At 47.6% G+C, this 22,608-nt stretch overlaps 1 protein-coding gene, 1 long non-coding RNA gene and 1 other non-coding gene across 11 annotated transcripts in view; 1 reads left to right on the top strand and 2 right to left on the bottom strand.

The window, feature by feature from the left end:
* The window catches only part of LOC104855116, a 256,124-nt gene that overhangs the window by 128,320 nt on the left and 105,196 nt on the right, over positions 1–22,608 (top strand). Inside the window, exon 8 of the long non-coding RNA XR_004518378.1 lies at positions 11,623–11,772. This is a non-coding gene — a long non-coding RNA (uncharacterized LOC104855116). The remainder of the gene's footprint in view (positions 1–11,622; positions 11,773–22,608) is intronic.
* Fgf1 (fibroblast growth factor 1) overlaps positions 1–22,608 on the bottom strand; it is an 86,919-nt gene that overhangs the window by 5,910 nt on the left and 58,401 nt on the right. For 8 of the 9 annotated variants that reach the window (XM_033766942.1, XM_033766939.1, XM_010613904.3 and 5 more), the window contains one exon: positions 9,951–10,152. In XM_033766942.1, the coding sequence (XP_033622833.1) occupies positions 9,951–10,119 (169 nt within the window). In that variant the 5' untranslated portion in view covers positions 10,120–10,152. Of the gene's footprint in view, positions 1–9,950; positions 10,153–18,868; positions 19,072–22,608 lie in introns of those variants that run through there. The other variant, XM_010613901.3, reaches the window with a different exon arrangement.
* On the bottom strand, positions 19,649–19,768 carry LOC117287534. The gene has a single exon (XR_004518825.1). It is a non-coding gene; the product is annotated as a small nucleolar RNA SNORA36 family (small nucleolar RNA).

The following is a 22,608-nucleotide window of genomic DNA, read 5'->3' as shown; positions in this document are numbered from 1 at the left end:
GGAAATCCACTCATGTGTTTCAAACTTGGAGATAGTATCAGAGAAGACAGTGGAAAGTCCCCTCCAGCCCTCCTAACCTCTCCCCATGGCAGCAAAAGTCTTGACCATTCATGTGTGTGTGTGTGTGCGTGCGCGTGTGTGCGTGCATTCTCCTCTGGGGAGACAGACCCACACAGGAAGCTCTTCTTGGGGACGTTTTGTATACATCTCCCTAGAGAAATTATGCGTGTGTTTCCAAATACATATTTTACCCCTTAGGACTTTTTTTGCACAGATGATACCCATTATTCACACAGCTCTGTACCTTGCTCTTTTTTTTTGCTTAACTATGTCAATACTGAGAAAGTTATGTCTTTTTTCTCTTTTTTTGGCCAGTGAATTGTGTTCCCTTATGTGGTCATTCGACCACCTCCTTATGAATACACCTATATTTTCTTATTTTCTTTTATCTTCTTCACCTTCTGATTCATCCCAAGGGAAATGCACAGTGTTTCACACACACACACACACACACACACACAAAGACGCACTTTTCTATCCTCAGAAGTCTGCTACAGAGACCCCGGATTTCCTCCAGCTTCCTGTGATAAGTGGAACTTACTGAATCACAGGAAGGGACCTGGAAGCCACCGAGGTCCTTTCCCACGGGGCCTCCTGTGCCTCTCGGGGCAGCTCTGGGAGCATGGTCATGGAGAACAGGCTGAAGGACAGCTCCTCCACCAGCCTCCAGTCGCACCAACTTGCTCTCTCAGTTCCCCTCCTCCGCCTCCTCCTGCCCTTCGAGTGCCAAGCTCTTTCCTGCTCCAGTCTTTGCACATACTGTGTCCTCTGCCTGGCGTCTTCTTCCCCTACATATTCATAAGCCCGATTCTCTTCCTCCTCCTCTGGGTCTCGGTCTCAGACAGCCTCCACCACGTGCCTGACACAGGACCCCATGCTGGCCTGCACACAGAGTCCTTCACGCCCACCCCACCACCCTAGGCCCACATCGTTGTCTTTCGTGGCCTTTAATGAACATTTATTTTATTGCTTAGAGCCTGCTCATTTTTCTGCCTCCCTAGGAGAAGGACACTCCGAAAGGAAGGGCAGGGGTTTTGTTCGTCCTGTACCTCGTCGGGGCCCCAGCCCCTCACACAGTATCTATTTGTGGAGCGAATGGTGCCAAGCTAATGTTGGTGGAGATGGTTTTTCTGGGCCATCATCAGTAAGCTGTGTGCTTTGGTTTGTGTCTCCAACAATGCGTTGCACAATGAAGTGAGATGACCTGGGGTGACAGCAGTGAGGCAGGAGCTGAGCTCTGTCCCCAACCAGCTAGGTGGCTTGGCGAGGGTCCTTACGTCTCTGGGCCACAGCCTCCTTATGAGCACGGTGGCGCTGGCCTTCCTTCTCTATGAAGTGCCTGTCAAGTCTAATGGCCCTAGAAGCAAGAGGGCTGACAATTCTAGAACATCAGTGCCACACGCAATAGAGTATTGTTCCTTGATAAAAAGCAGTGACATCCTGATCATGCCATATCAGTGTAAAGTAAAAGAAAAGAAAAAAAGCCGGTCGCAGAAGACCACACCCTCCATGACTCCGTTTGCTCAAAAAGCCCAGAATAAGCAAGTCTGTGAGTAGAGCCAGGAGACAGCTAGGAGACAAGGCTCAGATGAGGGTGGGGATGGACGGGGGACTGTGATAAAAGGTGTAGGGTTTAATTCTGACGGTGTTGAAAATCGATGGCAGAGGTGGCTGCATAAGTTCATTAAGAAAAGTTGCAAGAAAACTCACTGGATTATACAGTATAAAGGGTAAATTGTATGGTACGTGAAGTCTAGCTCAGTAAAACTTTATTTTAAATGTCCTGTATTTTCATTGGACTTCATGATTTTCATAGAAACGTCACATTTTGTTTTTTTGTTTTTTGTTTTTTTTTTTTTTTTTTTTTTGAGGGGGGAACCTGGGATTGAACTCAGGACCTTGTGCTTGTGAGGTGGTGGCACTGAGCTAAATAACCGGCCCTCTTCACATATATTTTAAAAATTAATTTCTCAGCGTAATCTTGCGAGACGAAGGGCAGAGGATAATCACTGATTGTTTGACCATGGGTGCCAACTATCAGGCGAGTTTCTGCCTTGGTTTAAATGGTGTAAGATTGAGGAGTGTGGGCCCTAGACTCGAACCATGTGAATTCCAGTTCTGGCTGTGCTGTGCATTCGCTGTGTGATCACTGGCGGATTATCAACCCCTTTGTTTAGCTGTAGCTGTAGCTGTTGTGAAGAGTAAATGACCCGCTGCACGGAAAGTGGACAGTATGCTTCTTATTTGCTCTGTGCTTCTGTGACCCCATCTGGTCCTCACGGCCTTCCCTGAAGGAAGGCGACACCTGTTCCGAGCTACAGGAAGGGGCTCAGTTTTGACGGCTGCATGTCATTCAAGGCTATACTTATGAGGAAAAATCGGGACCGGTCTGGGCTTGAGTATTTCAGGCACCCTGCCTTTTCCTCCTTTATACCTCTTAGGTCCATTTAGAGGTGGATGACCCAACCCTGCTTGGGCCCCCTTGTGTCCGGGGTTAAGACCTGTCCAGGCTGGTGGGCGGCCTGCAGGGTCCCCTCGGGGGCTTCCACTCTGGTGGAGTAGAGCGAGGCTAGAGCCTGGCACTGTTTCCACCTACCGTTTATCCGTGTAGGTATTTTGTCAGGTACACTACACGTCCTACAGAGATTCCCCAAAGGTAGGTCTTTTTAGCTAATCAAGGGAGAGTTTGAAAAGCTTTTCATGTCCTAGCACCTTTCTGTTCGGTTGCCTTAGAAGGTGCCCATTTGTCTTGCTATGGGGGTAAGTGGAGCTGCCTCTGCCCCTTGTAGTCTTCTCATGGCCGTGGAAGGGCCTCACACAGGCGACAAGAGCTGCAGGTCTGCCCTGCACGTGACTGCGGCCCCCAGCCATGAGCCCCACCCAGGGTTGGGCCGGTGAGAGTTCGCCTTAAGAGTTTCTGAAATATTATTTGTCCAGCATGTCCAAGTTTCATAGCTCATTTTCAATGCATTTCTTTCTGGCTAAGTTCCCTAAACATATATCCTTTTGCAAGCAGTGCTGGCAGGAAGGAGCAGCACCCAGCTCGAGCTGCTCGTTAGGTGTCCAGCTCTCCAGGATGACCTCACTCCTGTTTTCCAGATATTTATCCTCTTGCAGCTGTCCCCGAGGAGGGAGAGACCATGAGAAAGGGGCCTCAGAGAGAGAGGGAGGGGAGGCGGCGGTGCCGCAGCCAGAGCTGACACATGATCAGGGAGAGAGACACACCACCCTGCGCACAGTAGAACCGCACGGAACAGGTCCCCACTTGTTTTTGAGCAAATGCAAATGAAAGTGAAAAACCCATACTGCAAAAAGGTCTGTCTCTTTTCCTTTGTTCTTTATAAAATCTCCCCGCTTTTTTCCCTCTTTCAAAGCAGAAAATATACATTTAGAAAAAATTATGGTTGGCCCCTCTTGGAGCAAGGGGCAGAGCAGGAACCCAGGGCTTGCTCACTCAGAATACACCCCCAGAGTGACAGGCACTTCGGCACCCCTGAGACAAACCATCAGCCTGTGAACCCCCGACCCTCGCTGTGCCTTAGGGGATAGGCTACAGTTTTATAGTTTTTTCTTTAATCAGCTTTGATATGTTATATAAATACATATATAAAATACTAAGGAAGAATCATTGAATCCAGTTTCCAACAGGCAGTCCCTCTCCCTCCATGGCCCTGCCCTCAGGGTGTCTCCCCTGGACTCTGATCTTAGTGTCTGTGCCCAAGGGTAACTATCTGGGTAGCCCCTCTTGAAGCAAGGGGTGGGACAGGAACCAGGGCTTGCCCACTGTGGCCAGGAGGGCAGCGGTTCCAGGATGAAGAGGAAAGCTCTGGCTGCAGAATGAGATATGTCCGTAGTTGGCCAGGTACCTCTCTTTCCCTACCTGTGGATTGGGGATGGCAACTTTTGGCTTAGCAGAGTAGAAAGCAACTTTAAAAAAACTACTTAGTGGTAGATACACATATCCTCAAGAAATTCAGATTGACAATGCATTGTAAAAACATTCTGGAACAGTGCTAGAAGTGTTTGCCTGGCAGATTTGCGATCCTGTGTCCTACACCGAATCAAATCCTGCTGTGTGTGTGTGTGCGTGTGTGCGCACGCGCGCACATGTGCACTGAAGATTGAAACCAAGGCCTCACTCATGCTAAGCACATGGTCTACTACTAAGCTATATCCCCAGACTATTTTTTTAAGGACTGCAATAGGATGCGTTGTTTGGGAATGCTCTATTTATCACAAATAAATGTCAACCTGAAATGTACAGAATTGTCTTTGCAGATGTCCCCCTACCTTGTCCTGTGTTCATTATTTAAACCCTGCATAGATCTCTGCATACCCAGGGCACCTCCCCAAAGGGGGACATAGCTTTTGAGTGGATATGCCAGCCCTGACTGGGGCACTCGCCTGTTGTCTGAGGAGCCAAGTCTGTTTTCTCCTCTGCTCCCGGAGGCTTCTTGGTGGTTCACTAGGTTAAGACCCGTGGTACCTCACATTTCTGGTGCAGAAGCCAGGAAAGGGAGTTCACGCCTACTGGGGGAGGCTGTGCTGCAGTCACTGAGCCTATCTGGGACTAAGCCTAGTGTCTCTGGTCCTGCCTGAGCATCTGCTGAAGACGAGCTTACACTGCATTCAGCCAGGCACAGGGGACCCAGTCTGGGCCGTGGAGGACGCGCCAGTTTATTCTGGGTTGCAGACTTTCCGTCCTTGGGTCCTTGGCTGTGTTTACCCAAAGTGAGGTCAGCCTCATTCAGAACTGAGGAGGTTGTTTTATGTCCGTGGCATTTATAATTAAAATGTAGCCATAGCCAGGCTCCGCAAAACATTAAAGAAAGACAGAAGAGGTAGAAAAAATGGATTTGAGAAGGGAAAATTCTGGTGGTTGCATGCATGCATGTATTTAAAGACTTCGCTTAAAATCTGTAAAGATGTTTGATCTTTTAAAGGGTGAACAGGATGCCTGAAAAGTTTTGGTTTAGTCCAGAGGCATATTCATGTTTTAAAATTTATCTACAAAAATCCCTCTGACTAATCAGATAGGGGGTAGGGGCCGAGGGACCAGGAGGTCTTTATGTCTCCTGTGATCAGGCTGGAGCACCCGTCTTGAGGGACTTCCTGCTGGGGACCTGCCCCTCTGAGGCTTCTGTCAGCAGAGCTCAGCTTTGCCGCCCTGGTCGTCTGGACGGCGACTCTGGTGCCAGGCCCAAGCTGGTGGGAATGAAGTGCCTTCACCACGAAGTGCCGGATCATGTCAGCCCAGACAGCGGAAGTCTGCAGGCCCGAAACAACGCGCAGGCAGGGCTTTCACTAAGGTGCAGTCCGCCCTGGACGCAGGGATGTGGCTGGATTTATAAATATTTGATGGGCGCACGCTTTGCTCAGGAACATTTCCGTCTGTGTGGTTAGAGGCACCAGTGACCCTCCTCTCTGCACAGGCTCTTTCGTGACTGGGGAGGAAGCTGCAGGCCCGGGCAGCTCAGAACTCACCGTCACCCTCGCGTTACTTGTGCCCGGCGTCGGTCCCACCAGGGTGTAAGGTGTGGCCTGCTCACCGGAGAGGAAACGCCGGCGGGAAAGCCGCACTGAACACGGCAGCCCCTTGCCTTGGCCCCAGTGGCTTGCTCTGGCAGAGACAGGGCCTGGGCATGTAGTGCTTCTGTGCTGGGCCTCAAGACCTCCATCTTAGCAGTCCCAGAGAAGCTGGGTGACGAGGCACCCTCAGCTCCGTAAGGGAGGATAGCATTCACTGAAGGCTAGCAGACTCGAAACATCAAATGTTAGGTGAGGAAGGCCTCAGAATGATGCCAGCGGTGACGATAGATGTCACTTTTCAAGCGCTTGTGTGCCTGGAAACGTGCCGCTTTCACAGTCCTCCCATTTCAGGCTTCCACTTGCATAGGAGGTCGATACTGCCGTCATTCTTGTTTTTAAAATGAGGAAACTGAGGAATATAGAAGAGCACTACCACGGTGACACAAAACCCAGTAGATGTCAGCAACGGGACCTCTGTCTACGCCTCTCTGAGCTGCACGACAGGCTGTGTGGCGCGAGCGTGTTTGTTTAGTTTGTGGGGTGAAACCTCCATCGTGGTGCTGGTATCAGAGGTGGTGATGGGGCACAGAAAGATCTTTAGTGTTGGGGACAGACGCTGGTTGGCCATGCTGTCCCCTTAGAAGCCGGTCACTCCCTGTTAGCTATAGTGTTTCCAGAGTGATGGTAACTCATAGCCTCATGGGGAAACGAAAGAGTCTAGCACAGTGCCTGGCATGTATCAGTGCTCAATAGATATTGAACAGATCATTGAATTGACCTCCAGTCACTCATCAAATTAATGCTTACTGGGCATTAGTCCAAGTAATGCGCTGGACATGCAAATGACAGCGCTGAGTCTTCGGAGACAGAGTTCTTGTCCTCAGGGAGTTTAGTGGGTGACACAACCAGTGAGTCATCGCACAAGTACGGCTGGGCGTGAGAGCCGCTCCTCAGATGTTGTGTCCACAAAGGAACTGGCCATCTTCCCTGGCACCTGTGCCTCTGTCCCAACCCTCCCTCTCACGGTGACGCCTCTCCCTGTCTCTCAGGGCTAACGTGGGAACCTTCTCACAAACTGCACGCTCCGGGCCCGGAGTCAGCCGCCCTCGCTGTGTGCCTCACCTGGCACTGGTGGGGTGGAGGGGACCCAGCAGCTGCGGCTCAGTGAAGACTCAAATTCAAACCATGCTCTCTACAGGCAGGAAGTCCTGCCAGGGGAGACCCTGTCCCCAAGTCTGCGTTAGGACGGCGGCAGGTGGGCGTCCATGGGAGGGTGCTACCGCGGTAAGGCACTTGGAACCTTACTTGCCTAGGGGTAGGAAGAAGACATATTTTTGAAAACTTCCCAGTTTTCCCCAAGGCAAGTCAACTAGTTAAGGACAGAGAAGCTGTGAAAGAATTATATTTGTCTTCTAGAGTTCCAAGGCATACAATTCTGTCTTGTGATGATTTATAAAGATTTATTTAAATATCCAGTTGACTTTTAGGAACACTCTTCCTGAAGGAAGTCTTGGAATGTGACTCTCTGATGGCACCAAAACTCTATTCATGTTCAGAACAACGGTCAGGGAGTAGAAAGCATTCCCTTGCCAAACTATGTAGATCACAATTAAATCGGAAGCACCTACTCCATTGCTGTCCAAGGCTGATTCTGCTTCCTAATAACCTCTGGAGTCAGAAGTGTCCGTGCAGTACCAGTATCGGGCAGAAGAGGGCGATAGATCCACACTCAGGGGGTATATTATGCCTGGGGCTTCTGGAAAGTCGGGGGTTCGTCTCGAATGCAAGATCTTACTAGTTTCAGACTTGCGAGGTGCACAAAGCAAGGCTATCATTTCCATTCCACAGGTGAGGAAACTGAGTCTTTGAGATTAAAAATTTTCTCCAGTGCTAGACAGCTTGGAGATTCCGGAGATTGGAACAGCCACAGGGCTGGACATTCGGAGATTCTTTTGCAGAATACTTGACGTGACACGGAGAGAATGTTCACAGTCCAGTTAGACGGCGCTAAGCGTAGGAATTTAAACTCAAGCTTTCTGACTTTGGCACTGGACAGATGTAGGGTGATTTCTGCCCACCACTCCACTTACTCTGACTGCCGCCCCTCACCCTTTGCTCTTAGCTCCAGAGTAAGCCAACGAGAGGCTGACATTCCGGCTCTGCATGTCAGCAGAGAGGCCAGCAATCAAGGCCTGAACCGAGACCCTTGTCCTCCCCGGGAAGTGATGCTGTGGAAGAGAGGAGACTAGGGAAGTCCCTTTAATATATACTCATTTCCGGAGGCTGCACTGAATGTATAGCAGTCTTGATGATAACAGCAATATTAAACAGTATGTGCCAAGCTGTTACTCTGCACCAGGCATGGTGTCAAAAACTTTCACTGTGTTACCTCATTTAACTCTCCCAAGTAATAATATTATTCTTGTTTTACAAATGGGAAAAGTAAGGCAAGAAAGGTTATGGAACTTGCCCACGTCCGTTTGGCAAGTAACCCAGAGTCACTGGGATGCCAGCACCCTCTGCATGTTCCAGGGCTCGCTGTGCTGTGTCCCAGAAGTTCCTGGCGTCGTACCCACAGCAGACCTCAGAGGCTGTCTCAGTGTCATGTGCCCAGGATGCAATCTGTCATGTTTTTGTGGTACCGGGGATTGAACTTGGGTCCTTGTGCTTGTGAGGCAGGCAGCAGCACCACTGAGCTAAGCCCCCAGCCCTCTGTCATGTTACTGATGGGACTACAATAATGGGAGCATGTGACATTCAGAAATCCCAGCAGTTATGGACTGTTTTTACCCTGGAATTCAAGGTTTCCCAAAAAGCCCCTTAACCTCAAGGAACGTGTCACCATGGGTGCCTTTCCTCTCTGCTTCTGGGGACTAGAGCATTGCCCAGTGATTCAGGAAAGTGGATAAGCGTACTAGAGACGTTTAAAACTCAGAGAAGTTAAAGCTTGCCCCACCCTCGTGTTATGTGGGAAGATCACATAAATTGTGTGTCATGCCTAATACAATGGACTACAGTCTAAGTCCCTTTATTCACAGTAAACATCACTTACATTTTACATACTAGAGTCATCCATCTACCTATCTATCTGTCTATCTGTTTGCTTACTCTGTTGCCTGTTTTTCACTGAGTATAAAGTTGACACGAGGCCCATTTAAAGACAAAGTGTTCACCCAGAGCTCCCAAACCGTAATCCTGTACATGCAAGCCTCAGCCTGGGTCTTTCCACTCATCTCAGGGGCGGAGCAGTAGTGGGAAGGAAGGGAGGGACAATCCCATCTGCTCTGAAAACGTCGGTATCCATTCCAGTTCCCTGTGCATCCCAGAGAAGAGGGAGGGCTGCACCGAAGTGGTCATTTGCTTAGAGCCTGTAACCTTTGGAGCACAGCTCTGGAGTAATCGAGACTGCCTGATCCATAAACCACATCAAGGCCAGCAGACTGCGTTCTATGCAGAGTTCTTGCATGGCTCCTGATTCCACCCACACTCTCCGCCTGATGACTCTGGAGATTGCTGCCCCTCTAAGCAGGAACAGGTCTCTGCCACACCTCAGGTCTCGGGGGTAGTCAGGGAGTCTGAAACATCGCGAGAGGACTAGACACTGGATATCAGACATACACCCCAGCGCCAGAAGTGCTGAGGTAGGAGGAAGAGGTGTTTATGCTTAGCCAAGAAGGTTCTTTCTTTGAGGCCACACCTCCATTTACCAACATCGTGAGAGCCATCTGCCAGGCAAGCCGAGGAGGGATAGTCAGCCTTTGGCTCTCTCGCCGGCTTCCCTCTTCAGCTTCGGCAGGGTCTGGAGAATGACTTTCCCCCTCCTGGTTCCCGCAGCCCCATCGGCCTGACATGCCGCGGGAAAGCTGCGTAATTTATGATGTGCGAGACTACGGTCATGGACTAGGATTTCACAAAGCAAGCCCAGCGGAAACATCACCTGGAGAATCTGTTCACTTGAAATTAAGCCCACATCTTTGTGTAGGATTTACTGCGCCTGCCCATCTGGCTCCTTCCCATCATGGAGCAAGCAGACCCCTGGCCAGCCTTGGGGAGCGCATCTTTCACTAGTTACAGAAACCCAGGAAACCCGCTGGCCGCCAGTTGTGTTAGGCTGCTGAGAATCCTTTTACAAATTTGAAATAGGACACCATTTGCTCAGCACCAGCTCTCAACTCCCGGTTTTCCAAACTCAGGCTGTTTGCTTGTAGCTGCTGTGCCCACCTCTGAATGAGCGCACCTCGCCTGCCTGAACGGAACCGCAGAGGAGCAGGTTCTACCGGTCCTGAGTTACCCACCCTCGTCCTATCCTTGACGAAGGGAGACACAGAAAGGTGAGGGATGTAAAACAGACAGCTGCTTACTGTGCTGGTCGCTCCTGTCCCTCGTCCCATCCACTGTGCCATCTGGAAGGATCCTCAGGAAGTGGCCACCGTTGCTGCAGTAGAGCAGTTTGGGCTTCTTGTAATTCCCTGGAGGCAGATTAAACTTCTCAGTCAGGGCTGTGAAGGTTGTGATTTCTCCTTCAGCCATGGCTCGCAGCGGCTTATTGTGGTGCTTTCAGGACTGTAAAAAATGAAACAAACCTGTTGAATGTTCTGCCAGCAAAGGCTCAACAGATGCTTTCAAGAAGGGCAGGACAGCTTCAGTGCACAGGGCTCCTGGTGAGCTCATAACCACAGACTGCCCAGGTGATACCCAGAGCCGGGCCGGTGAGGTGGCTGGTAGTTAAGGAAGGAGGGTCCTTGGCAGGGGAGGGCTTTTCAGAGCATTCTATCTTCCCAATTGGACACTACTTTGGACCAAGCTGTGCATTTTTTAGAACTTCAAATTTAATCATTTAGCCAAAGGGACCAAAAAAAAAAAAAAAATCATGTTTTGGTCCCTCCTCCTGGTCTACACAAATCCTCAAATTAAACACTGAAGCTGCACTAAAATAACATCTGGGGTCAAACCACATATGCTGGGAGGCTGGGTCTGAGGCCCTGCCCTCCACCCTCACACTGTTTGGCTAGGTCCTGCCAGGCCTGGGTGTAGCAGAGAGCAAAGATGGCCTGGACCTGTGGGGACTGGGGAGTGTTACTAGTTAAAAGAAACATTCTGGGTTTGCTGGAACCAGGGAGTAAGGCGGCGGGGGGGCGGTGAAGAATGGGGATTTTTAAAGGCAAACACTGTCCCAGTGGGTGTTTGATGCAGTAGGTCAGATGAAGTATGCCTGGTTGCAGCTTTCCATGGGTCCCCACATCACACAGAGAGCTGGGTCTGTTCTTGTACATAGGCCATCTCCATCCTAATTATTTTCTAGTAGGGGAGGTAACACATAAACTGCCACGTTATATTTTATAGTCCTCTAATGTTCTATACACTCACCATATACACATTTAGGTTAATAGTGTAAAAATGCATCAATCGTTGCTCCAAAAGATTGAAAAACAAAGCCAATGAAGGTAAGAATTTCCTAGCATATATATGTCCCATCATGTAGGATAAGGAAGCGCTGGTGACTACAAAGCTTTTAAATAAAGGGCCGAAGACAGTAGGGACCTGCTGCAGGGGCTTCACTGGTGAGTAGGTGCTAATTGTACATGTGGATTATCAAGTGGTCTTATCCTAACAGCGAGCATTGTCATCTTCGGTATATGCTAGGCTACAAGTTCATGCCTGTTAACCTCACCATGACCCTTTGATGTAGGCACTAATATTATTCCTGTTTGGAATCAAAACTTAAAGATATTAAATGACCTGTCCACTGCTAGAAGTGGCAGAACTAAGCCTCAGAATGGGTCTGTGAACGCAAAACCCCAGGTTGTTCTTCATCTCTAGGAAAAGGCAAGGTGATTTCACTGACGTGGAAGTATTGCCACCAGAAGAGAGGTTTTACCCATCGCTTGGCATGAACATCTGCCCCCATCCCCATGAACTCATCATTTAATTCACTTTCTCACTTGGACTCAAATGTTGGCTATCTTCACCAGCAGCCTCTGCTTTTGCCCCCCGTCAACCATCGTATCACAACTCTTCCTCCTTATTCCACAGCCTTGGGCCACCAGCCAGCTGCCTGCATCCCTGCCAGAATCATCTACCCAGCCCTGCAGCAGCCTCATGGAGCTGCTTGCACAGAAAGCACTTTCATCATAGATCAAGGCACCTACTTGGATCATTTGCCCTTGTGACACTGGAATTAAGGTTTGTGTTGAAAGCACTCGTTAATTTTCTCCACTCCTGGCATTTTGATGTTTCTGGTGCAACTCTCTCAACCTGCACACATGGGCCAGTCATTGACCTTAGTTTCAGCTACTGTTTGAGGTCCCTTCGAGGACCCCAAAGAAAATTTTGCATCTATCATATAAAGTACATTTAAAGTCAGACCATCACAAGTGGCACCTCCACAGGCGGTGAAACTCATTCCAGTTGTCTTCACATAATTCAATAACAGACAAAATTTTATGTTGATTTTTCAGGGCAGACAGAGGGTTTATCTTGCACAGCATGTATTTTCCTCCCAAAGTTTCACTGTCTATCCTAACTAAACCTTTCTCTTGCATTCCAAGCCTCTGGGTGGCTGTGCGCCCACCTCTGCCTCTCTCTCTGTGTCTTCACCTAGGCTCTCAGCCTCACTCTCGTTCTAGTTCCTCACTCCACTCCTGTCTGGATCCCCTTCTTTTCTTTCCCCCTGGTGCTGCCCATCAAAGCCAAAGCCTCATGCGTGCTAAATCCAGTGGCTGTACCACTGAGTTACACCCCAGCCTGCTGGATCCTCCTCTTACCTTCCCCCATTACCTCTCCATTAGCACATATGACCAGATCCCCCTCCCTTAACAGACAACTGATAGATCAGTTTTTCACTTATTTTTTCCAAGCACTTCCTAAGTTACATATTTAATTTGGAATACGGAAGACAATAATTATATTCTAATGGTTGCCAGCTAACTGAATAGCCATTCACATTGTCAATCTCAGGTGGGCAGGATTTTATTCCTTGCTAACTAGGGTCTGCTCCAATTTTTTGTGGTTTCGTTGTTGTTGCTGTTTGTGGGGCGGCTGCACGCTAAGGCTGGCCTTCTGCCTAGATCCAGCCCCAGGGAGGCATTTCCAAAACGTTGTGTCTTAGTGTTGAGCATGCATTTGACACTCTCCTTCGGCATTCTTGCTTGCATCCTTTTGGATGAAGAGGAGCAGGTACACCAAAGGATGGCTGGGATTGCAAGTACCGGCTCTGCCCATAGATTATACTGAGACACGCACACGTGCGTGTAAGCCTTGCAGCCTGATGTTTATCACTGCAGAGCCTTCATTAGCTAAATGACTTTGGCCAGAGCCCAGCATCCTCGAGGATCTGCTGCCTCCTGACTGCAATGTGATCTGTGGTCGTACAGAATAACAACTAATCTGTTCTCTGTCTGTCTCCCTTCCCCATAAGACGGACAGTCATGGGATAGCTATTGATGGCTCCAATAACCCTTTGATTCAGCCTTGTACCTGGTAAATTGAAAGACGCATGTCATGAGTCTGGGGCCAGTGTGGAGCTGACAGGCCACAGCAGGTGGACTTACGGATCGGATGGAATCCCAGAGGCATGAAAAGCTTTTATTACTAACTTTATTTACAGTTTACCTATATTTTAAGCAATGGTTGCCCCACAGTTCTTTTCCAATCTGCTATCTGTTAAAGGATGAGAATAAAGGAAACATGTGACATAATAAAACCATAAGGTAGCAGCCTTAGTGGGCTCTGGGGGATTTACACAAATTGCTCTAATAAATGAATCCATTAACTAAGTGAAATCAGGCATTAAACATAATGGAAATTTATGAGCTCTGCTTTTTATTGCTGTTTTCTTTTTATTGGCTGTCTGAAAGATGATTAGCTATGTGTGTTTTGGGAGACGGGAAAGTCAAGGCCAATGGACTGTATGTCATCATTTGCACAGCCAGCCCCTGAAGATTTTAAGAAAACAGATGATTCTCTGGATTGATCAGTGGCACCAAACTGAGAGGAACATCAGGGCTATTAGAACATCCACATTAAGGCTGACGTGCTTGGTTAGCTGTGGCCTCTGGAAGGGGCCCTCGATGTGGAAACATGAACAGGATGAAAAGTGTACACTCTTGTCCCGGAATACAGCAGCTACTTTTCAGTGTAGGGCAGCAGGAAACCACAGCACCATCTTGGCTCTGCACCAGTTGGCTCTGGGAACATGGGTCCCCACTCGCTCTAAGATTTCTTTGCTACCTAAGTAAACCCACCCTACCTACTGCACAGAGCTGTATGGAGTGAGAAATAAGCACGATAGTCACAAAAACACTTGGCAGGTGTAAAAATGTGACCTGCTACATGGCACGGAGAAATAGTTCATGCTGAACTGGTTGAAGCTGGGCATGGTCTAGCTCAGCTATAATCAATGCTTAATTTAATTTTTCACTTGGTTTGAAACTAGAGATTTCCCCCCTTTTTTCTTTTTGTGGTTCCAGGGATGGAATCCAGGGATTCCTGCATGCTAGATAAGCACTTGATACTGAGCTATACCTTTATCTCTGAAAATAGAGCTCTTCGTTCCCTCTCATGTTTGGCAGAAATTGGCTAATCCCCTCTTGCCATTATTTAAGCCACAAATACAGCAAAGGAGACGAAGGAGGCGAAGGCCAACTGTGGTTATATTGAGAGAATTCAGATCATGGTTTCATACTCAGTTCCTGGCTAATCAACAGTTGCTGAAGTGACATTTGTGCAACTTGCTATTTTTTCTTTTCTTTCCTTCCTTCCTTCCTTTCTTTCTTTTCTTTCTTTTTTTTTTTTTTGGTACCAGAGCTAGAACTCAGGACCTTGCACTTGCAGGGCAGGCAGCTAAATCCCCCAGCCTGAAACTTGCTATTTCTAGCAGATATTTTCACTCACCTTGGCTCTGTTGACTGAACTGGAAGGAAATACTTATGGTTCTAAGAATCAAGGGAAGGCAAACACTAATGTTTACCTTTGGGCTCTGTCTTTCATTCCTGTCACTGCTTATGCAGTGTAGGCTACCCACAAAGGAGGACATTTTACAGTGTATGAAGCCGGCAAGGTCAGATGTGTGGGCATTTATTAAGGTGATAATCGAATGCATCTTCAAACCCACCACATACAAATAGGATTCAGCTTTGGTTCCAAATAGATTCCAAGTCCTTGTTGCCTGTTTCTATGAACAGCATCGCCCAAAAGTCTTAATTGTTCCTTACAGCAATTAGTTAACTTTAAATTGTTAAATATGCATGTTAACTGTTAAGAGTAAAATAAATAAAATAGAATGTATTAACTTCAACCACCAAATGGCACTGATGGGGAGGGAGGATGAGTGAAAAAAAGTTTTAAAGTATTTAACCAAAAATATCCAGAAAATAAAATAAAATAAATTCAGAATTTACTTAAAATCAGGTGGCTGAAATGAACTCTAATATTCAATTTCTGGTGTGTTTTTCTTTTGGTACTGGGGATTGAACTTGGGACCTTGTGCGTGTGAGGCAGGTGGCAGCACCACCGAGCTAAATCCAGGCCTCACTCATATTAAATTTCAAATTACAATAAATATAAATAGGCTAAATTTTTGATCTATTTTTATTTGTTTTATTGGTGCATTTTAGGTACAGTACATTCATCACTGGAATCTTGTACCTTTACATGATGTATCTTGGTTCTTATTTTTTCCCTATTCTAGCTATTGGATTTTTTAAAAATTCATCTGATGACAAGAGATGTATTAAAAACATAAGCTACAAAGAGATTAAAAGCATTGAAAGTAAAAATAAAAAGCAAAAATGAACTAGATGCAGTGGTTGCATCCTGAAATCCCAGATGCTTGGAGGCTCAGGCAGCAGGATTGTTTGAGCCCACAAATCAGTCAATGAATTAATCAATTAATCTCTCTCTCCCTCCTTCCCTGTTCTCCCTCCTGCTTCCTCTCCTCCCATCCGTTTAGCAGTACTACAAATTGAACACAGGGCTTTCACACTGAGCTACATCCCAAGCCCTTAATGTTTTTTATTTTGAAACAGGGTCTTGCCGAGTTGCCAGGCTGGCCTTGAATTCAGTCCTCCTGTGCCAGCCTCCTAGACTTCTGGGGTTACAGGTGTGTGCCTCCATGCTCTGCATGAGCCCATGAATTTGAGGCCAGCTGGGAACATAGGCTTTGCCTCAAAAAGTAAAACCAAACAGGGCCGGGGATTTGGCTCAGTGGCCACCTGCCACACAAGATCAAGGTCCTGAGTTCAGTCGCTGGTACAAAAAAAAAAAAAAAAAAAGTGGGAGGGCTTTATTAGTATAACATAAAATAGGCCTAAGACAAAAAATGAGTAAAGGTAAAAAGAATTATTGCATAACAATAAGTGGATAAAATCCAAAAGAAAGAGACAAATTCCAAGCTTACATGTATCTAATGACATAGCCTCAGAATAGAAAGGCAAGAATGCAGAAGTCCACACTGATGGCAGAGATTTTAATGCATTTCTGTCATGACTGGTAGAGTACACCAGTCGCGGTGAGCCTTTTCGAGACCACTGCCCAAACTGTAAGCCCGAGCCCTCTTCCTATCACAGATGCCAACCCTGCAATTCAACCTGAACACTGAGGTTTTAGGTTAGAAAAAACGACTCAGACATTAACATCTTTTGTCTTAAAAGGAAAGCCCCGTGTGCCACAGCCTCGCCACACTAGAGCAAACAGATGTCATATTAACTAGGACACAGAGGATTGAAATACACGGCTATTGGTGGCCTGCCTCGCAAGCGCAAGGACCTGAGTTCGATCCCCAGTACCACACACACAAAAAAAAAAAACACGGCTAGAAGCTTAATTCATTTCCAACAGACTCTGTACCCAATAATGAAGTGAGTACCATTCTTCTCAAGGACATATGGAACATTATCAGAATTATAAAAGACAAGAACTAGTTTCATGAACGAATTTGTTTAACTGTGCCTTGTATGGAAATCACTCCCCCGCATCCAGTATGTGACGGTACCCTTTCACTCTTACCTTTTTTTTTTTTTTCGGCTTTAATTGAGTTTATTGGTGCATTTTAGGGATACAGTACAGTTACATTCATTGTTGGGATCTTGTACCTCTACATGACAAGTCTTGATTCTCATTTTTTCCCCTTACCCCTGCCCTCCCTTCACCCCCTCCTCCCCTCCCCATCTACAAACACTTTATTTCCATCTTTTCATTTTCTCACATTTTTTTCTTTTCCCTTATTACCCTTCCCCTACCCGTCCCACCTTCCCTACACCTTTAGCTCCTTTCTTCCCATTTCTAAATGTCAGTAGCCTTATTAGGATCTTCTGTATTATTGCCAATTACCTTTTGATGTCTCCTGAAACTACTCATCTCTTCACCTTCCCTGGCACGGCCAGAGAACAGACCCAAGGGCCCCCTCACCCGCGCTGCTCCCTTTGGTCACTTCCGAGGCTGCTGCTCCTGACCTTCCCTCTTGGGAGTCAGGATTCCTCCCAGCTGCCGTGCTCTGCCAAGGTCAGTGGTCTTCTGCAGCCTTCAGACTCCTGCCGTGGCCGTCATCCATGGCTTTCCTCGTCTCAGCGGGCTGCCTTTTCTCTTCCTGGCTTCCTCCTACCTGCTTGCCCTTCACACTCACCGAGGCCTCAGCTGCACTTCCTTCTGCTGCCAGGACTTCTTTCTCCTCCTCTACCCCACTGCTGTGGCCTGGCTAAGTCATACTCACTTTTTAGAATGTGGGCTCAGATAGTTCCTCCTCCAGAAAGCCCCGTCTGGATACGCCCTGTATTCCCCAGGCTCGCCCCGACCACACCACCCATGGGTGCCCCTTGCAGCACGTCCTTCACTCTGTGGAGGCACTGGGTGTCATTGTCATCTACATTCGCTGCCTGACCCTTCCCTGGCCTCCCAGCGCTCTGCAGAAAGCCCCTGGGAGGTCCAGCCTGTCCTCCTCCGGGCCTTGTCTCTTGCCACACTCCCTCTGCAAGCAGGCTTTCCATCTCTGGAGTCACGGTGCTCGCTGCCACTGGCCCCACTCTCCCTCTGTCTGGAGCAGCGGCTCTTTTCTCCTTTCGTCTGCTCCACCTACCTAGTGAACTAATTTTCTGCAAATCTTAATTCAGTTCATTCCTCAAGAAAGTCTTACCTGACTTCCTTAACTGGGTCAGGTTCCCCAGGGCTGGTAGGACCATTAACATTTCTCCAGAGCTCTTGCATCTGTTTTTAATTACACCGTCATTCCTGTGATTATTTAATTAATGGCTCTCTTCATGACTAGGCTGTTAGCTCCATGATCCTAGAAACCAATCTGTCTTGCTCACCATGGTATTCCAAGTGCCTGGCAAAACGCCTGGCACCTAATGGGCACTTGATAAATATTTGTTAAGTGAGTGAATGAATATAATTTAAAAAGACCATTTTCTAAGCGATGATAGACTTTTTTCATCACCACTTCTGCGCAGCGATGCTCTCTCCTGTTTGCTTTGACACACTACTGAGAGGTTCTCAGGGTGCTCCACAAGTCTGCACGTTCTCCTGTCCAGGATGACCGATAGCCTTGGCTTGAATAGTCTTCCTGTCCTATTCGTTAGGAACTTTCTAATGCTAAAGAATCCCTAAGTCCCTGAGCATAAACTCTTCCCAGGCTTTCAGAATGAAATATTTGAGGGAGATTGAGATGTCATACTTTAGATGTCAGCAGCCATTAGCAGAATGCTACAGGTGTCCTGGAAATTTAAACAAGAAGAGGAAGGGAAAGAATAGGAAAAGGCCTGAAACCCTTATTATACAATTCTGAGCACCTGAGTGCTCTGAAAACAAAATTCTTTCATAATTCAGCTATGGCAAAGCTTGACCCAAACTGACCTGAGACTATTTCAAGTCTTTATTTAGCTCATTTTGCAATAATATTTATATTATCTGAGGCAGAATTACTAATGCATGTATCCTAGGGCACTGTCCCAGACCCCACTGGTGTTTCTCCATAATGTATGACTGTGAGCCACTCTGCCTTTCTACAATGCCTAGAATTCTTGGTCCTGAAACATCACTGGCCCAAGGTTTTCAAATACGAGATCAGGGACTGGCAGTAGAAGTCAGTTTCTGCCTTTAAGAAGGCTACAGTCTAGCCATACTTGACTCCTCAAGCTGTGCTTCAGAGAGGAGAGGGGCCTAGATGCTCCGGCCAAGCAGAGCTGGCTGGAAGGGGATCTGTCGCCCTGCCCAGGTGGACCAGCCTAATCCCCATCGTAGCTCTCAGACTCCTTAATGAAGAGAAGAGAAAAGTAAGCAGACTCACACGCACATCCCCAAGGATGGCCTCCAACATCCTTTCTTCCTGCAATTTGTGATCTTTTATCCTCAGCAGTCTGGCGTATCCATTCCCAAAACACATCCCTGCCGTAAGAGCAGGGATAAAGGTCAAGAATTCTTTTAAGTGCTTACAGAAAACAGTGTCCACTCCGAAAGGAAAACAGAGCACACCCTGGCACAGCAGCGTGCTCTGCTGGCCTCAGTTCTGCATGCACACCCTGGTCCACTGGCCCTGAGCCGTCCTGGAGACCTGTGTACATCTTAGCGGAAATCTCTTTCGCACAGACTGATGCACTAAAGCCCAGGGCTGCAAGCCAGATGGAGAGTGATTCTGCAGGGACCCGCCAGCCCTCACGCCCCTCCTTTAACCTTCTCTTACTGATGTGCCTCCAAAAATGCTTTTAATCTCTTATGCAAGTAACAATCTCCAGAAGCAGCCCAGCAAGGACATTCCTTTTTCAAAGTCAGCCGACTTCCAGCTTCTAGGAAGATGATCTATTTGCTGGATCTATTTTTTTATTTCCTTCCTGACCTAGAAAATTTAGCTTCTCCAAACTCACTTTTTTCAAAGTACATTTATTATCTGTTTGGCAGTGCTCAGGGCTTGCCCCACCATATGTTACTCAACAGCCAGATCTGGATATCTCATAAATAATAAATAGCAACCATTTCTTGAACCTGTACTATGTCTGAGGCCCTAAGCATGTTGTGTACATTATTTTAGTTAATCTTCAAAGAAATTCTGTGAGGAAGGCATTGATTTCTTTTGTGTTGGCTCAGAGATAAATGACTAGAGAAATACTTTCTATGCAATCATGCTATAGCCTGGTTCAATGTCCAAAAGAATAAGTAACAGAAAAGGGAGATGTGCTGAATGGAATTCATCACTGCTTTATGGCCCCGCCTCACTTTACGGCTGAAGACTTGAGGCTCAGAGAGTTTAAGTCATTTGCTGAGATTAGGTAGCAGAGTAAGTGTGAGAGCTGAGATCTGTAAGCATGGTTTTCTGACTGGAATCCCTGAGTTTAATCACTGCATCCATCAGTGTAGACAAGAAAGGAATGCCACTGGAGCTGAGTGAACTTTTATGTTCTCTCTTCTCTTTGCCCCATCAGCCTGGGTCACTTGTTTAGCTCCCTTAACAGTATGTGGAAGGAATCTGTGTGACCACATCCCCTGATGGTCTGTCCTCTTGTACACCAGTGCAGTGGCTACCAGGGCTCTTCTGGTTGTCATTCTGATGGCCCCCGTTATGGCTTATCTCTAAACTGTCCCCAAAGTCTCGTGTGCGGAAGGTGATTAGATCGTGGAGGTGCGGTACTCATCAGTGGATTTATCTGTTGGTGAGTTCATAGCCAAACGTGCTATTAGGAGGTTGGGCTCGATTGCCAGAGGTGGGTCAGTGAGAGCGTGACCTGAAATAGTATGTTCTTGTCCCTGGCTCCTCCCTTCTCTCTGCGTCCAGCTGCCATGGGCTGAGCACCCTTTCCTTCACCACACCCCTTGGTTGTCCTCTTCCTGCTGCCAACCATGGACTGAAACTACTGAAACTGTAAGCCAAAATAAACCTTTCTAAGTTGTGTGTGTCAAGGGTTGCCAGAGTCCAGCAGTGGGAAGGTGGCTGAGACCCCTCAAGGTAACTCAGCATTAGGTGAGGCCCTCTTAGTCCTTGTCAGTGCCGTCATTTGTCCTCACTGAGAAGGGCCATGTGAGGCCAGAAACCACTGGAGAAAGGTTCCACTGCGGACTGATTTCCTCTGAAATGCCCACAAAACGAAGTTTCCGCAGACTGAGAGAGATCTGGGTTTTGGTCTCCGCTGTGACATTAACTTTTGATATGACCAGCAAGTCGTTCAATTTTTCTGACCCCCAGCTGTCTCATCTGTAAGAGGAAGCTGTTCAGAGTGTGAGTCTCGGGTTGGGGATGTGGGTAGCATGCATGAGGCCCTGGGTTCCATCCCCAGCACCACTATAGAAAAGCAAAGCAAGGCCATACTAGGCTTGCCATGGGACCCAGAGGAGAGAATAGAACAAGGCCTAGGAAGGACCTTGCATATGATGGGTTCCACAAAATTCCAGAGAGCCTATTTCTTAGATTGATCGTTTGAATTTTTAAGGCATTTGGGTTTTCACAGAGCTTTTAATGAGCAAGCAAGCTGTTTAGGTGGGTGTTGTATAGACACGACACCTTATATTCCCTATTCACTTTGTATATGCTACCCCACTTCCTACGGGCTACGCAGGTGTCCCTTCTCTCGCCAGCACCACTGTGACACAAAAAGGCTGAACAGTTTATCAAAATAAATCTGTGGCTTAGCCAGAAATGAAACCGTTAGTCCCCAAACATCAGTTTATAACCTGTAGTCACCCCTCGGTTGGGGCCTCATTTCCAAGGGCCCCAGCTTACTCAACACACTAAAAAAATAAAAAAGGACAAGACTCACATTTTTGCCAGACAGGTGACGCCCAGGCGGCTCTGGAAGGATGGTTAGCGATTGCAGTGTGCGGCTTTGTATTTAAGATTCTTGGATTCAAAGGAGGAATGTAAACACTTTGGAGCTCACGTCACATGTCAGAGCCTATTCTGGATCTTGAAAGGGGGCACTGGGTGCCCGGCTGTGCGCTGAGAGCTGCATCTTTCGGGGCTGTCCAAAGCCACGTGAGAAGTAGGCAGCAGAGCAGGGCACAGGATTTGCAAAGGACCCCTGGGTGTCACAGCCAAAGGACAGGAAGAAAATAGTCATTTGCCTCAGCAACAGCCTTGAGGGCCCAGTTGTTTTTACAGGGTCTGCATTAGGACTATATAAAACTTGTTCTCCTTTGCATTCTTTCTTTCTAAGGACTTTGGCTATTTTTAGAGTCCGTGTGCCAACTCTCCTTGGTCCCGTACCAATAGTCCAAAATCAACCATTCTCCTCTTTGTACTATTTGTCCTATCTCAATGCCACGATGGCTCTTATGGTCCCCTGGCCCTGCTTCCCACACACAGGTTCCCGCACAGCCCTAGCTGTTGCGAGGAACCAGGTGCTTTCTATGCCAGATGGAACAACACGACCGTGAGCCCTGGGAGTGAGTAGTGCTGAACAGGAGATAAAAATGCTTGGGAGTAGTTGAAATCATTGCTAACGTAGGAGGTAAGTTTGCCCCTGTATCTGGTGTCTCCGGGAAGGTATGCAGTGCAGTCAAAATGCCATGTCTCAGAGAAAGGTAGGTGCAGATAACCAGGAAAGTGCCTTTATCTCCAGGAGAGGCCTTTCACAGGACAAGCTTCAGTCCCGGCGGGGAGCTCGAAGCGTAGTTTGCTCTATCCCTTTGGCTTGTCAGCATTTCTCTCCTCGTTTGCTTTTCTTCTATCTGACCTTTCGGGGTCCACTACCCTGCTCATTCTTACAGATCAAAGAGCCACTGTGTTGGGTGCGGCTATTTGAAAAATAGAGAAACCTTAGGACATTGGCCCCTGAAAGCAGATCAGGCATCAAGAAGGGAGGAGAAATGTCAGAATGACTTTGTCCTGCTCTCTGCTATCTTTTCGCTCCTAATTCCTCTCTGCAATGATCTATGTTCTTTGGCTCCTCCTTGGCTCTGTCAGGTTCGAGGGATTCTCCTGGGATTTGATAAATCTAAAGCTCTAGATAGGCCCATGGGCTACAGCAGACAAAAGGCAAGAGGACATCTCCTGGTGTTCTCGTGGTACTGTACTCTTGAACCCTCACTGGCGTAACCTTC

The sequence above is a fragment of the Fukomys damarensis genome, unplaced genomic scaffold (assembly GCF_012274545.1).
Source record: "Fukomys damarensis isolate Sample0158 unplaced genomic scaffold, DMR_v1.0_HiC HiC_scaffold_3, whole genome shotgun sequence".
NCBI lineage: Eukaryota > Metazoa > Chordata > Mammalia > Rodentia > Bathyergidae > Fukomys > Fukomys damarensis.
Note: the sequence above shows the minus strand (reverse complement) of the source record. Positions and strands in the feature narration are given on the sequence as shown.